Source organism: Musa acuminata, chromosome BXJ1-7 (genome assembly GCF_036884655.1).
Source record: "Musa acuminata AAA Group cultivar baxijiao chromosome BXJ1-7, Cavendish_Baxijiao_AAA, whole genome shotgun sequence".
Classification (NCBI taxonomy): Eukaryota; Viridiplantae; Streptophyta; class Magnoliopsida; order Zingiberales; family Musaceae; genus Musa; species Musa acuminata.
In genome coordinates this window covers 5,630,012-5,647,679 of record NC_088333.1, presented here as the reverse complement: position 1 = coordinate 5,647,679, position 17,668 = coordinate 5,630,012, and the positions used below count along the sequence as shown (strand labels likewise).

The 17,668-nt window shown below is 35.3% G+C and overlaps 1 protein-coding gene across 1 annotated transcript in view; it reads right to left on the bottom strand.

The window, feature by feature from the left end:
* The window catches only part of LOC135678428 (rRNA biogenesis protein RRP5-like), a 45,879-nt gene that overhangs the window by 7,251 nt on the left and 20,960 nt on the right, over positions 1-17,668 (bottom strand). Inside the window, exons 18-30 of the mRNA XM_065191242.1 lie at positions 16,936-17,042; positions 16,751-16,831; positions 16,594-16,668; positions 16,414-16,515; positions 13,214-13,382; positions 13,003-13,136; positions 12,750-12,833; positions 12,543-12,643; positions 10,074-10,218; positions 9,907-9,981; positions 9,665-9,818; positions 2,279-2,876; positions 1,578-1,638 (exon numbers count right to left, since the gene is read on the bottom strand). Of these exons, the coding sequence (XP_065047314.1) occupies positions 1,578-1,638; positions 2,279-2,876; positions 9,665-9,818; positions 9,907-9,981; positions 10,074-10,218; positions 12,543-12,643; positions 12,750-12,833; positions 13,003-13,136; positions 13,214-13,382; positions 16,414-16,515; positions 16,594-16,668; positions 16,751-16,831; positions 16,936-17,042 (1,886 nt within the window). The remainder of the gene's footprint in view (positions 1-1,577; positions 1,639-2,278; positions 2,877-9,664; positions 9,819-9,906; positions 9,982-10,073; positions 10,219-12,542; positions 12,644-12,749; positions 12,834-13,002; positions 13,137-13,213; positions 13,383-16,413; positions 16,516-16,593; positions 16,669-16,750; positions 16,832-16,935; positions 17,043-17,668) is intronic.

Here is a 17,668-nt window from a genome sequence, read left to right as displayed (position 1 = left end):
TGTGTCAAATTCAGGTCAAAAAAATATGTTACCTTCAAGTATGCTTGATTTGACCTGCACCCTTTCCCCCATAAAAAAACAAAACAACAATTATCTCAACCCGTCAAATCAACATGTCCCAAGCCCAATGGCTATAGAATTCAGACCCAAGTAGAGAAATATTTGCATGCTGGTGGACCATTCAGGTCAGATCAATTTGTTATTACTACCTCATCAAAATTGGACCCAACACAACCTATGAACAGACACCTTTGACACTGGAGTTCTACATGTCAAATAGATAATATAGGCATGGATATGTACTAGCAAAATCTTGATGATAATATAGCCATGGATATTCTGAGATCCAACCTGCTCACCCGTAGAGTACAACCCTCTACATAAATAAACAATAAATGCCCAATTCTTTTTAAGTGGAAAAAATAATGCATGTAATCCACCTCAACCACTAACGTGCTGCTAGGTAAGGATCCAAATTTTTATTTATTAAATGTGGCAAGGTTCTCAATTTCGATCCGTACCGATGTACCGAGCCCTGCTCGGTACAGTATGTACTGAGGCATATTGGCGGTATGTCCAAAAAGAACTGAAAAACCTCCAAAAATATCTGAAGTTAACGGTCCAAAAATACCGGGGCGTACCGACAGGTACACCTCTGTAAAATCTATCGGTACGCTTCTTTAACGGTCAAAATCCAAGGCATACCGACTAGTACGCCTCAGTAACAAGCGAATTTCGACCGTTATCACCCGGTACAAACCCCATATCACCCGATACAGGGTCAAAACACTGGTACAGCCCAATAGAGGATGGTCCGCATACTGGAATCCTCTCGGAACGGTACATACCGCTAGTACCGGGCGATATCCATTGAAATTGAGAATCCTAAAATGTGGATCATCGATCATTGGTCATTAGATATAACTTGGACTGGCTGACTCATAACTTTGAATGAAAGCTTAACAGTTTACCATAGCCAACACAAATTGGAAGCCAATGACTTGCCCCCATAAAAAATGTGTCTACTAAAAATAACCATAATCACCAACACATGACCCAAGAAAGAAAAATAAACAGAAAAAGACAATAAGAGACATTTTCCTCTTTTTACCGCATTCCTCAATTGTGCCAACCATCAAGTTACATTCTCAATTACAATCTCATCAGATGGCCAATTAAAGATTTCCATACTCTGAAATCCATATTTTTTGTAATGGAAATTTCTTCCCATTTTTTAAAAAAAATCAATATTTCTTTCAATGAAGATATTATACTGGGAATTACTTTGGGGTAATATAATGTGCAAGGATATAAACTACAAAAGACAAGAAAAACAATATGCTTCCAGGTGAAAATCTTGGTCCAGATTTCCACTAAGAACCAACCAATTTGCATCATCTAAACTTCATAAAGATATATTGAAAAAGTTGGCACATAGATTTAAAATCATGATATATCATAAAATAAATACATATATAAATATGCAAACACAATTTTCAGGGTAAAGATATGCCAATGAATATTACTAATACAGGAAAACAATTTAAAAGAAAGTAACCGAAAATAGAGACAGGCACCTGAATATTCATGTCAGGATGAAGATCGTCAATCTTTTCAAACCTCTTACTGCAAGAAACCCTGAAATTCATCATAGATTTCTTTAGATGCATTCTGTTCAACAAAAGAATAATTGGAAGATCAAATCATGCAACATAGACAAATTGAATCCTTTTCCTAAATAGATATCTTTATCAATGCAGTTACATATATCCTTAAACTAACATCAATTAGATGGCCTATATTAACTAAGATCAATTTGGTTGTCTATATTAACAAAAATCAGATAGGTGAATTATAATACAGCAGACTCTAAAACTTGCTTCTTTTACTAGTTCTATATTTAAATAGAACCACGAAATGTTAAATATGGAATAGATGTGTTTTCCCATCATCTATAGTGCTCTGACCATCCCTGCACCAGTCTCCATCAGAGGTTGGTAACGCTAGCATGTAGCAGGTGGCTTTTCTTTCTAATCCTGCTATTCCAGCCCCTTTCTGCCACCTTTTTTCTTTTCACAGTGTTTTATTTTTTTGTTGTCTTAAAAATATTAGAGATAAATTTATCTGCCTAAAGATCTTTTTTCAAACATTTTTTTTGTTTATCATTGCTTCTGTTCATGCATATTGTGTGTGACAGCATGGTATATTACCGGTACTTCGACAATGGCTTTTACTACAATAAAGATTCTGACGTATAATGCTAAAGTCTTGAACTTACAACTCATTAGTAATGACGGAAACACGAAGGGACAAATCAACATGTAAAATTCCCTCGGATGAACGGCTTATCTCCAGGATCTTGCACTTAACAAACTGGCCTTCTTGATATTTAGATATAGGGTGAGGAACCCACTCATCTACAAGTTCAGTGTAATGAACCCTTCCAAATAGATGAGGCCCAATCTGCACAAGAAGTCCACCAACACTAGGAAGAATCTTTTTAATTCTACCACCCACAATATCACCACAGGAAAATTGTTGGCCATCATTTACAGTAGAAGCTCCAATTTTTTGGCTGGCTTTATCACCAGTCTCATCAACAGATGGGCATGATGCTAATCGCAACAGCTTTTTCTCCTTATTTATACTTAAGATGCGACCCTTGACTGCCTGGCCCACACTATAACATTGCTGAAATTTCTGAAGCTCATGGGGTTCACAAGAACTATCAAGGATATAAAGGTGAGCCACAACAGATCGTGACACACTCAACCACAACCACTCACTGTCCACCTTAACAACATAACCTCTAACATTTTCTCCAACTGAAAAGTTTAACTCCTCAGAGACACATGTGGTTACTGCCTCCTCGCTTCCTGGAAAAATAAAAAACAAAAAACTGGCTCAAAATTTTCTTTTAAACTGTAATGATTAGAAAAAAAGTTAAACAAAGAAAGGAACGAAGAAAGGAACAATATATGAGACATTTTGAAAAATGAGGAGAAAGAAAAAGGCAATGATAAAAGCAAGTACACAATTAAGCAACAGTTGCAAGATTATTAATCAGAATAATATTTTTCCAGAAAAGTATACAGGTTAGGAGAATTCACCATGTGATGGTTCAAAACTCAGGCCAGGAATTGGAGAAAAAACAGATAAAAGAAAAATATGTCAAGGCAACAAAAATAGAGCAGTGAATTAAAAGATACTCAAAAAATTTGTTTTAGTATCCAAGTTGAGAAGGATATGCAATATAAGCAAGTTTGTTCAAAGAACCAAGGTTCATAATTTTGTACACCGGTTGTTTACTTGTTAGGCTCTAACAGGTAGTGTACCTGTCAGTACCTTGGTATGTCGATGAGTACTGAGTTTTGGAACAAGCTAAAAAACTGGAAAAGAAACTTCCCAGTACAGGGTAGTATAGGCCCTGTTTCGGACAAAACAGGTATCGGATGGTACAGGTCCATGTACCGTTAAATGGACCGGATGGTACAGCGTATCACTCGATTTACCCTGGTCACCAGGTAAATTGTTGAGCCGATAAACACCACCCATACCAAACCATATCGGTTCAGGCCATATTGCAAACCTTGCCAAGAACAATATGGTCAATTTTTGTCATACTTATATTCTCCAGTATGTTCCAGCTTTCTGACCACATATATACTATTAGTAGGTATGACATTGTGAATTGCTTATTTATTACCAAAAAATTATTCAACATATGAAGTATCTACAAAAGATATACTTTTTGTATTAAACAGATATCCGAATGATCTGCAACTGTATCTCAGAAAATTATCATTAATAGAATCCACTTGCTTTTGTCTCACGACAAAAAAATTAAGGCTTGTCCATTCCCTAACCATAGCCAAATCCATTGAACAAAAATAAACATGTATGGCATTGATATGGGTTGGTTACTGGCACAGATAGGAACATGAATATGCAGACATTCAACACATACAATCGGCTTTAAATGCTTCCAGAACATGAAGAAAAGGATGGAATGTCCTTAAGACCGTAACTGCTGGGCATGCATTACTTGAATCCTTCTCTTAGAGCACTAATCCCACCATTTTGGGGTGAACACATCACCACTCCGAAGGATATACCAACTACTTTAATAGCTACGGCAGACTCTAACGAGAAAATAATCCTTCTATTATTGTTCTAGGACAATTCAAAAAGTTTCAATATAATAAATGACTTGCATCATTGGTTAAACACGCAAATAGAAGATGACAGTAGACTTAATGTGGCTTCAAATATGGAATATCAAGAAAGCACGGAGGTGGAAAATCTTAAGCCACGACTGTGTAACACATGGTCTGTGTCCTCAGTGTTGAACCACCTTCTCAATCCATAAGAAAAAGAAAATAAGTAACTCAACCCTAAAAGTTTGTAGGGGTTGTAGAATGAGAAGAAAAAGCGGAGGAAGAAGAGATGAAAAGCATACTTGAATGCCTCTATCACTAAGCTGCATCTTGCCATGTGAGAACAGCCCATTTGGCCAGCAACAAGTATTAAATAAGAGTGCCAGCAAGAGAGCAAGAGCAAGCTAGTCATATTTTCTTTTAGTTAGGTATGTTGTCAACCACACATCTATCAGGAGTTCTGGTGTTTTTAAAGAGCCAAAAAAGAAAATGTTCGAGGGGTTAAGTTTACTACAACATGATTTTGTATTTCAAATTAGGTAACATATTTGGAATAAGAAATGAACAAATGTTAAGAGTACCAAGAGTAAATTTACAAATGATAAAAAAAAACTCTTATTTCTCATATATCACATGCTACCACAAAAAAAAAACTCTCATTGCTCGATCAATGGATCTAAGCCCCTGCTCAAGATTATGTCCCTATAAGGAAACGTAGGGGTGCTTGGGTGAAAAGGGCATGTCACGACCCCGGTCGGCTAACTGGTCTATCAACTTCGTTTGGCTTAAACCACTGATCAAAATACTTAAGCAGAAGTTGATAGTAGTACACTCATCAGACCCTTATAAGCCAATCTTAATCTTGCCCACATCCGATGCGGGACTAATCGGGAGTGTTACTTGATCTAGCGCTCAAGTGCAAAATAATTTATGATAGATTATATGTATGCTTGACTTTAATTTAATATAGTCAAACATGAATTCAAGCTATACAATCAAGGATGCAAAAGCTCAAATGTCCTGCGTATTCATAACTTGATGCAAGCACAACCAAAATTCTTCACTCATCAAGAAATGAAATGCAATGGCCTATATTATTTCTTGAATTCACCTCACCTCAACTCAAAATGAGTTGGATGACAAGTTATAAATTTATTGATCACATCCAAGAACTAGAAAGTAAAGAAAGGGAAGAAACAGAAAATATTAATCTGATCAATACTAGATCAAGTATTCAAGCTGGCACACCATAAGCTAATAACATCAAGAAATAAGATGAAAGCATAGATGAGCCACTTGAGTTATTCTTGTGCTCAAATTGAAGAATTTAATTGAACACATACAACATGGTCTAAATGGAGCTGCTAGCAATGATATTGACAGCTGCAATGGTGCCTTTCGCATTCTGACAGAATCATCACTAATCAATTCCTATATATACTTTGACTTTGTAGCCAGCAAAACTTGTCTTATTAAAGACGAGCTGGCAGCTTCAATGCTTCAACAAGATGACGATCATGAGAAGGCACTCTTTGAAAACAGTTTTAAATTTCAGCAACCATGGGTGAACACCTCTGAAGCATAGATTGAGATTTCTAATGGCTATCTGCATCTATAAATAGAGATCAAGTCTAGCCTCCAAGAGCTAAATGACCAACTTCAACCTACCTATCCAATATAAAAAGATAAAAATAACAAAAGAAATCTTAAAAGCAAGGCCTGAGCTTCCACTTGCAGCACCCTTGGAGGCAAAAAGATGCTATTGAGCTAGTTGCTACATCAATTGAGTGATCTCTCCACCTCCTAATAGCTAGTTTCTTTCTAGTGAGTTAATTGTTTTAAGCTGGTTCCCGCTCAACATTCTTACCAGTGAGCTACATTGTAGTTGAGCAAAAACTTTTAGCTGGGCGCACTGTGAAACAATGATTTAAATACATCTCATATTGATTTTGGTGACCTACCATAATGGTAAAATGCACCAACATGTACACTAATAACATTTAATAAAATAATAATAATAGCAATAATAAAATACAGTGTAGGTGGTACATACCGGTCCGAAGGGCGGCACGCAGATCGCCCTATACCAAGCGGTTTATAGTTAGGTACCCTATATAGAGCGGTGCGGGATCTGTACCAGGTGGCACGGTCAAAACTCAACCGTTACCGACCTGTACCGTTTTCGATGGATGACTGAAATTTGATCCATTCCAATTGGAACCATTTAAAAGGGCTTTTAAATCCTTTCCTCCCTCCCTTTCAATACCTTACACTCTCTTTCACTCTTCAACTCTCTCTAACTCAGCCTCACTCACATCTCTCTCTCTCTCTCATTCTCACATTCTCGCCCTCTTCAACTCAAGCAAACTGTGATTTATGGATTGGATCAAATTTGGGAGGCTCATTTAAAAGGTTTAACACTTCAATTGGAGGATCACTCTAACCAAGAGGCAATCCCTTTCTAGATCTTTGCTGATTTACAGCATGATTAGCCTTATTCTATGTGGGTAATGTTTATGAGGTTGTTTTACATGTTTATAGTGGTAAAAGTGAGCCAATTAGGGAGTAATTAAGGTTTTTAATACTATGATTAGTGGGTTTAATGTTTATTTCATCAAAATTAGATACATATTGGGTAAAATCCAAATTTTGTAATTTCGAATAATACCATCCGGTACGTAACGGTCCGTCAGCTGACCAATACACGGATCGCCAGTTATCGGACAGAACAACATATATATATATATATATAAACAAGGCGACGTTGCCCTGCCTGAGAGAAGAGAGAGGCGACATCGCCAAATATATATATATATATATATATATATATATATATATATATATATATACCGTGTGGTATATCGAATGATATACCGCTCGATATACAATATCGTACCGTACCGAGCGAACATCGAAACTCCAGTACGGTACGATATTGCGTACCTTGGTAAAATCTATGTATTTAATGTCTATTAGTTACGACCAACAACAGGTGATAGTTGGTCATTCTTTATTGAGATCAATCGATCTTATAATACGAAGTAATGGGCCAGTGGCTAACGTAGAAGTTCCGGCATTCTCCAACCTCCGCACCAATATATGCCACAATCATACTTGCCTCAGGAGCTGCATCTGTGGTTCATGATGATCAAGCTACAACCATCACAATGATGCACCAATAGCATATGATGTATCAGTATACTATGTCGTGAAAACAATTTCAAGATTGGATCTAACAAACATATCATATTGATATACAAATACATAGGATTGAGGACCCTGATTCACCGCCCATGGAGTCCCACCGTTTATTTTGGTGGTAGAACCAAGTATATCCATCGATCCATCCATTTATTACTTGATTCATTTAAATATTAAAGTTTAACTTATAATCTTACAATTCAATATCAACAAAAAAATGATTCAAAACATGTCATAAAGCTGTTCCACAAAGCTCGAAAAAGATATATGACGCTATCAATTCCTAATTTAGATTATTTTTTATAATTTAAACTAAACTTGCATTTAATTCCAATTAAAAAACCCCAATCTATGTTTTTCCTATTTTTAGGCATTTTTCAAGTTTTTTTAAGGTTTTTCCATGGTTTGCATTACCAATATGTACCGGTGTACCGACCAGCTACTGGTACGGTACGTATCGAGTTGTACCGAGCATACCGACACACGATATACTGAGATGCACCGATGTACTGCCCATACCAGTCCTCTGTTGAACTGGTACATACCGCCTATACCGAGCGATACGCTTCGATACGTCAAACCTTTGGTTTTTCCATGCCGCCATCACGCCTGTGCCATAGTACCAACACTTGACATGCTGGTACGGAGCAGCACCCCCGATCAGAACGATAACTCAAACACAAGGCCTAGCTATATGTTCCAATATTATGAAACTAATGGATTCAAATTGATACATGATGGTTTGACCGGTGTTATGTCTATTTTGTGAAGGTTCCTCAACCTTATGAAAAATTCAAGCTTGGAGAAGGGATAGGTTATCTCTAAGCCTATAAAAGGAAAGATTTTCTTCATAACCTCTAAAAGAAATGATCTTCCTAGATAGTTTCTTAAGTCTAAAAGAAGATAAGCTTACCTTTCAGCTTGGACATGTTATAATTATTGTGTCTCTCCTTGATAACTTTGCTGGTTCTTGTGCATTATTCACTTCCTTTATATGCATTTCATTTATTTGCCTTTCGTGAATTCAAACCTGCCTTATGTTTAAGTTACTCTAGTAGGCACTAATTTACCCCATTCTTAGTGCACGAATAGTCCAATAGTGTCAGGTCCATGTCCATATTTCCTAGTAAATTAAAGAGGTCAAATCTACGTCTCATTTTATTCAAGAATTCATGCATCTGCGAACATCACATTAGTTGTAGATATAAAGCATCATGACTAATGATGTATTAAACACAAAGTTCAAATATAGTAGAAAAATGATGCTTGATCATCAAAGGCCACTAAATGATTTTTTTTTTACTGTTGTCTGTATACAACCCACAAAAACCTGCTAAAGACAAAGATATATGCACATTAACTTGTCAAAGGTGAGTAATAAAAGCCTTACCTTTTTCCATTCTGTAGGACCAGAATGGTTTCACAATTTATGTAGTTGCTATAAGGTAAGATTATTCACACAGATTTTACAAAAACCAATAATTGAAATTGATACTATTGTTATAACCAAGGGCAGAACTTAATATAATATTAGAAAATCAACTTAGGTTTATCTACCTAACATTAAACGTTGAAATGCCATAACACAGGCTTGAGAAATATTTATACAGAGGAAACAAAGTTATCATGGAATAAAACATGGAGAATGTTTAACATAGACATTAGCCTTTCAGATTAAAAACAATCAATTCTGTGGAACATCAGCTTCTATGGTTATATTTGACAGACTAGCTTAATTTACAAGCGATACACATGGAGGACCATTCAGTATATTTTATGTGCTATGAACACGGAGAATCAGTATTTCCTTTATATTTGAACATTAAGCTCCCAAGAATCTATATCCATTTTTAACCATAACCTAAGAGCATAACAATACTTGTTTTCAATTGAAGCAAAAATGAACATAGTGGTGGCAACAAATTAACTAATGACTTGGATTTTTTTTACCAAGATGACATGATTCTGTTGGCCTCCAAAATACCAATTGCATAGATGAAATGACTGATCTGTTCCAAAAGGTAATTAGCAAATTGAGTTGTGCGCAACTTTCTTCCCGTAAAAGGCTCAAGAGAAGCAAATAACTTTTCCTTTACAAGTTAAGCATATAAATTGTCTTGAATTATTTTTCTTCATAGCCAATTAAATGTTTGTTTATAAATTTCTTGAACTATTTTGTATCCTTTGTATATTAGTGCTTGTATACAGACACGTTGCATATGCATAGTAATATATGAAATTGAACAAAAAATGCATATATACACATAGGAGAGTGCGACAACAAATCCACTAGTCATATTGTTTACCAGCCATGAGTGAGGGTCTAATCGACAATTCCCAACGACTTCTTTTTGCACCGTTTCCTGAGTGTCCACCTTTTGCAACGATTCGGGCATTAAGCAGCTGCCCAACTCTAAATTTGGTAAATGGATTTTCCATTAAATCTCTGTCATCAAATACCTATTTTGCAAAAACACAGTTTATACTAGAACTTAGAAGTTGTTAAGATAATATGAAACATTAACTCCATCAGCAAGTCAAAAAGCACCTCAGTTATATGGATTCTCCCATAAAATCCAAAACCAAACTTCAAAATAAGTTCAAGAGGCTTTATGTCAATAACCTGGATTGAAATTCTTCAGATTAAACATGTGACATAAAATTTGATGTAGCATCAGACATCATTTAAATAAGTCAGAGAAAAGGATCATATACCTCGGCTTCAACAAGTGAACCCACAGTGTAGGTAGACTTTCTCTTGGCCCTTGTAGAGTTAGGTGTCTCTAAGCCATCAGTAAGAGAATTAAGAATAAACAAAAGCCTTCCAGAGCTTGAAATCTCCCCGACAGTGGCAATGACACTGAATTATGAGTTTGAAAGAAAAAACAAAGAGAAGGTACAGAATTAGGACTCTAAAAAAAATAACTATGTTTGTACCCATGATAGCATGCAGCACTGCAGAGTTACATAAAAATAAGGTACAGTGTACAAGCACATACTATAAGGACCTCTCGGAACATCAAACAATGCCACTTCATTAAAGCAAGAAGCAGCAGCAAGCCAGCAACCACAAACGACAGGCAAAAATATTGCATTAAAGTGAAACTAAGAAACTGAGAAATATTGCTAATATAGTGACAGTCAATCAACGGGAAATAACTGATACATAACCAAAACAATAAACAACAATCAGACAAACAAACAACCTATATGTATGCTTCAGGTTAGCAAGGGACAAACATGAAGACGGCATTTAATTATTTATACAAATAAAACAAGAAGAGACTAGGAAGTCAACTATGCAACTGAACAGCAACAATAGTGTCATATCCAACAGTGATAATTATGCAGCCAGGAAGACAGAAAAAAGAAAGCACAATAATCATTTCAAATATTGATGCAATATTTGAATGATCAAAATAAACAGCACAAATCCCATTATCAACCTCGTATATGGTATTTAGAACACAACCAAATTTTAAATCAAAGGAAACTAACAGTAGTTATCTGACAAGAAAAGATGTACCCAAAGTAGCAAAGAAATATGGAGTAATAAAAGAAAATATCCAACAGGTAAGCCATGATTCATATCACATAAACAATAAAGCTTCTTCAACCCTGGGCATCAAGAAACATCTAAGTGCTGCTCTGATGTCAAAAGAAAGAAATTCAATTTCACTGCTACCAGAAACAAACTGGTACAACTTTTTTGCTAGTCTCTGTTATAACTGTTTATATATTAGTTAGAACAACTCTCATGTACAGGGACTCTCTCAATACTGCTTCAGATATTTATCTGATATATTTTCAAAAAACTTTTTTTTTGACATACATGATCTCTGACTTCCTCAAGATTAAAATCACTTGTGATATCAAAATCGATTGTATTTACCAAGAATAGGTGATCAAATATTAAAATACCTTTAGAATTTCTTTTTTGCCCAAATTTTGGACCTCTTTTAGATCTTGTGATAGTCACCGATGAATTATCCTCTTCGTATCTATGAGTCCTCTTCGCGCTTGTTACCCCTCTTCGCCCATTTAAAAAAACTAATTAATAATCCATAGTGCTCGTGTTCATGAGCCCTCTTTGCTTGAATGCAAGCCCTCATCATGCTCGCCTCATGTTGTCACCTATCATTGTCTGTTACTTGACAGCCACTTGTCGTGTGCCACCGATGGATATGCTTCCTCCTCTTCTCCTCCCTCTCTTCTTTCTCATCCTTCTTCTTCCTCTTCCTTCTCTCCTTTCTCTTCCTCATGTTTTTTCCTCCTCTTCAGCCACCACCTCCTCTACTTCCTTCCTCCTTCCTCCTTCCTACTTCTCTTCCTCCCCCACCCCGTCCTCTTCTCCTTCTTTTTCCTATTTGAGTCATACGTACTGGTGTACCATTCACATAGTTTTCACCCTGAGAATATGGAACATCGTCTCAGACTGTCAGGTGCCAGATGTATTACCATGGTTTGGCCATTAAACCATGATATCATGAACATACACCACCACAAACATGTTTAATTATTACAGAAAGAGTATGTTTTCCATAACCCAGACTGTAACCAGAGCATCTGTCATTCCGAAGGGCATCACCAAAAACTTGAATGTCTCATACTCAGTCACACACCGGATATCTCATCCTCCTACAACTATCAGCACTTGCCAAAATCCAACCATCAGTCTAGTTTGGTGAAGTATCTTTCCTTGCCAACTGATTGGGCATGACCACAATGAGAGAGAGAGAGCGAGGGAGAGAGAATATTTTTTCTTCACTGTGACCTTGTTCAAGGTCTGATGACATGCGCAATCACACTCCTATCTTGCTTCTTTTGGATAAGTATTAAGGCTCCAAAAGAAGCAATCTCTTTCTAAGTTCCCTTGTCTACAGCTTATCTACTTGTTTTTGAACCAACACCAGAGGTGACATCCAGTATGGTGGTTGGGCTGAAGTGTGAGAGTCCTTTTGGGTAATGAAAAGGTGGCAGGTTTAATTATTTAAGACAGCACCAAACCACTTTCTAATGAAGAAAAGAAACAAGGTTCCACCATTTAAAACAGTACCAGCTGGATCATAAAACAGCCACCCATATATGGTTCTCATTTTGGCCAATTAGTTCTTTATTTAGACATTTAACGAGTTATTAACAGTCCAGCAGAGCCTGCACAGATGTTTAGGAATAAAAAATTACCTCTGGCCATTCACAAAATGCTTGCAGGGAAGCTTTTGTATGTTGTAATCAGTCGTTGATGCGTACCCTATAGCATTTTTGTACTCAGGAACAGACAAAACCTGGATTTGAAAAAATTGAGAAGGTAAGGATAAGCAAAATCAAATGAAAGCAACCATTGCCTAAATAGTCATAGATTATACAACTAGACTCTGATAACCTACTTACCAAATAATTTTCTTTGACAATTTCCACAACTGCTTTTACTGTTTGGTATAGCTTTAAGTCCACAGATATGTTTCTACGCCGCTTCTGAAAAAACATGGATGATAAAATAGAAACAAATTACCATCCAAGGTCAATGTCAATTATGACAACAAATTGCATAATAAGAAGTGCAGATACTGCTACAAGCATTAATCTGACAGTTCCTCTTTTGGAAAAAGTTCATTAATCAAGGACAACTTAATCATGATCTAACCTTTTTAGTATCCTTTGCAGAAACACTACCAACTAGCTCCGGTTTAAGGGATAAGTCAACAAGACCATCCAACTTTGCTATGTCCAGAACCAAAGCAGTAACAACAGAACCCAGTTCCACATTGACACACCCCACTGAAAAGGGCATTTAACCAAGAATTAACAACTTGGAATTCTTAAAGCGATAGACTTACACAGAATACAGAACTTACATTGATGATGTGCCACAAATCCAACAACATCATGATGATTTTTGAAGCCAAGGACAACACCCAATTCTTTTATTTCTTGAATTTCTCCCTCAACCAAACTGCCAATGCTAAATTCCTTCACCCAGCTCAAATCAAAGTCTTTGACATCAGACATCTGTATAGCTGCAATCTGTATCACATAAAAATAAATGAATAAATGAAAATAATATGAAATAAACAAAAAAATCCAAAAAATTGGATTAAACCAAACAGAAAACATGTTGATATATCAAGCATGAAAGAGTAGAGGAAACAATAATGTCAAGAATTAAAATAGAACAGAATGAACTGAAATAGTGATTGTCAAGAATGGTTAAAAATGAAAGAGAATTTACAAAAAAAAAGGAATATCAATATGTTGTCAGTTAACATTGCAACTTTCAGCCATGGCAAAGTTCAATTTAACTTCAAGGACAATGTGAAATGAAGAAAGTGAAAGTCAGTCCAAATCGAGGAACAAAAGTTGACATCACAAAGAAAAATAATTACCTAAATATACAGAGTTCAAATAATATGATCAAATTTCATGATTGATGACAACTAATATCACAACAGTGCACTCAGGCACACTAGGGAAGTTAACAAGTAACTATATAAAATTATATTAATAAAGAACAATTGTAATTTCTAAAACAAGCAAATGTGAACATATGATAAAACAATTACTATAAGATGAATAAAAAGTACAACTATAATCTCTTCATATATGCAAAATGTGTGATTTAGTAGCAATTAGTTGATAGGATCTTCATAGTAAACCTTAAATAACAATAACATATCTTCTACTTAAAATTTGAAAGTTGCATATGCAGACTGATCACCAATTATTGTGTATGGCCTAAGCAACATATTTTATTGTCCAACCATATATATGACCACATTAGGAAACATATTAGCTGCTTTTCAAATCCTTGAAAAGTATTCAAAGGAACACTAGAACATGATATTTGCAGTTTCACATGGGATAAAAGATGTGTTAATGAAAAAGAAATATTGGTAATCAACTCTTGAAAATAATATATAAGACAATCCACGTACTGTTTTCATGAGTTCAAAATGGCTGAAAGATTAAATAACAGAGAGCTATAGCTTAAAGGAGAGGAAAGAAATAACAGAGGGGAGAAGTACAAAGAAGAGCCAAAATCCAATATTATTCTTCAAAGGAAAAGAAATGTCACATGATTATAATTTATACATACCTTTTACATGATCAAAGCAATTAGTGGTCCTAGACTAATAGGAAACTCATGGAAAACACTTCCTATGATTGTAAATCATCACTACACTATCATACATATCTTTTATAATATAATTAGTGTTTACACACTTTTTTTTCTATACTCACCATGATAAATTAATATGGGTTCTATCATAAGCTTTCTTCATAATAAATAAAAAATCATATGCAAATCTTTCTTCTTCTCACTTTGGATTAATTGTTTTTATAAATAAATATCTTATATTGGTGGTATTCCAAGAATATAAGCAAATTGATTACTACAAATATTTATTCCACATATTATTCAACTTTCGATCACTCTTTAACATACTCTGACTTTTAATCTTAATTCTTCTATAACTAGAACAATTTTGGATATCTCCCTTATTCTTACCAATTGGTACCAAAAACCATGGTATGCAATACCGAATGGTACCGTCCGGTACGAGCAGTACGTACCGGTCCGACGGCATACCGATACGTGAACCGCTCAGTATCGGACGGAACGTGCTACAGTATTACACTGTGGTAGTGCTACAGTAGGGAAGATAATATATAAAACTGTTCGGTACGCCCTGCTGTACCGCTCGGTATGCCGGTACCGTACCATACCGAGCCAATCTCGAAACACCGGTATGGTACGGTATTGCATACCTTACCAAAAACTCCTTCCCAATTCATCAAGTTTCTTTCTAAATCAAAAATTTTGTTAATAAACTATTCATCGAAACAACTTTTCAATCTCGTAACTCTTTCGAAACTCAACAAGAATACCTTCCGCACTCCTTATTTTCATCCTTGCTAAAGTTTCTTTTATAACGATTACTTTAATTTTATGAACAAATCTATGATTACTAAACCCACTATCTATCTTTAAAGATAAGTTATTTGTCCAATGTTCATTATATAACTTATATAAATAATTTTTTCATCTCCCCTTAATCTCCTTATCATTAACAAGAATTTTTTATTCTCATCCTTAATAAATCATACTACCTAAATTCCCACTCTTTCTTTCCTTAGCTTTTATTATTTAAATTTTAAAATATATACATTTTATTATCATTAATATCTAACTTATTATTAAATTTAATATAAGCGATATGTCTTGCCATATTGATATCTCATTTTGTCTCTTTTTTAGTATCTATATATTTTTGTAGCGTTCTCCTTTTTTTTATATTTTTCCAATTTAAAAAAATGATATTTTAGACATAATATTTTTTTACACTTCCTCACACCGCAGCCAACTCTCTCACAAGGCTACACTTCTACCTATAGATTCCCCAAGGATATCCTTTATCAAGCTCGTAACCTATTGGTCAACCACTTGGTATTAACATAATATCCTTGTCCAAGTTCCAAGCCTCCACTTTTTCCATTTGACATGCTATCTTTTTTGCTCCACATTAAATAGTAATCTTCATTCTTTCTCGATATTATGGAATGTAAGTTTTGGTGCCACATTAAGGTTGCACCCTCTACAACCTAAGTGATGAATGATCAAGTCATGTTGCTCTTTGCTTACAAAGGCATGGCCGCATTCATTGATCTTTCCAAGAAGTAGAAGCCGCATTATCAAAACTCTCATGCATTGAGGCACCCTACTTTCTTGGTATTATATTGATACTAAACCATTATAGCTAATGGTTTTCATCTAAGGATTTTCATTTCTTTAATGGGATTGTGTTGTTACCCCTAAATTAGTGTAAATTACAAGCTGTGAAAATTAGCTGCTCTAAATGATGTGCGACTGTATATATAAACAAAAAAATTAGCAAAAAAATAAACTAAACTAAATTTGAATTGCTTTCACTTTGGTACAATATTCAACAAAACCCACAAACAGAAAGGCCGCAACTGTGATGACGTAAAACTTCAGCAAGAAATATATGTCGTTTAAAAGTTAAAACCGATGAAGCAATAAGATAAATATCATTACCTTCTCCTCCAAAAGAAAATATCCTTTAATAAATGAAACATCTGATGATAAACACAAAGACTGTTTTAAGGAGAGCTTTACCCGACCAGCTTCACTATTGACCTATAAAAAGCAAGCATGTTAACTACAAGTAACACAGATTTTTTGAAAAATTGGACCTGCTATGAACTATATTCTCACATTTACGATGTGACTACGAACAGTTTGCCCAATGTAGAATGCATCCAATATGTTATCAATCATTTCATCTGTAGCCTATTAAAACAAGAACAACATTAAAACAAGAATGAGATATCAAAGAAAAAAAACCTGAGGAATACAATCCAAACATATTTACCATATTTTTCGGTGCAAATCCAGTCAGACGTCCAAGAAATCGAACAAAGCAACCACTTTCAATGATATTGCAGATATAGCCCTGTCCAAATTAAATCAAAAGATTAAAGAGAAACAAAATAGAACAATAAGAAAAGAACAACGATGCTTGAAAACACATGCATTAGATACAAGTATGTATCTTACATATACAACAGTTAGAGGATGAATCTGAGCAAGATCTGAAGGAATCTTCATTGCAGAACTAATAAGAGAGTGTTTAGCAGAAAGAATCAGGCTTGTCCCTTCAGAGTCTGTAAAACATTTAGAGAAAAGGTACAAGTTAGATAAATGTATTTAGTCAGGAAAATGTTCCTACTTCAGCTACGTTCAACAAGTTAAAAGAAGTAGTAATTCCAACATCTGACCATTTTAGTTTCACCCAACAGAAATATAGACACTAATGACTCCATATTGAATAAAAAGTATTATCCAGTTATGCATGTCAAGTTACCAATTTGAATTATATATGTAATTATTCCCACGGTTTGCCGTACCACGGTATACCGCCAGGCGGTACATACTGGTCCGACAGGGAATCAGTATGCAAACCACCCTGTACCGGGTGGTATAAACTAAAAGGTTGTATATCGCCCGATATGAGCTTGTACCGCTCGGTAACGATCAAAATCCTACTGTTACCGACCTACATCGATCGGTAACGATCAAATTCTGATCGTTACTAACGGACGGCTCAGATCTGACCCTTTCTAACAGTCAGATCCATTTGAAAAGGTTTTTAAACTATTTCCTCACCCTCTTTCACCCTCTCAAACTCTTATACTCTCAATCTCATTCTTACTCGCTTCTTTCTCTCATTCTCATATTTGCACACACTTAAAACTTCGCAAAACTACAATTTGTTGATTGGATGAAGCTT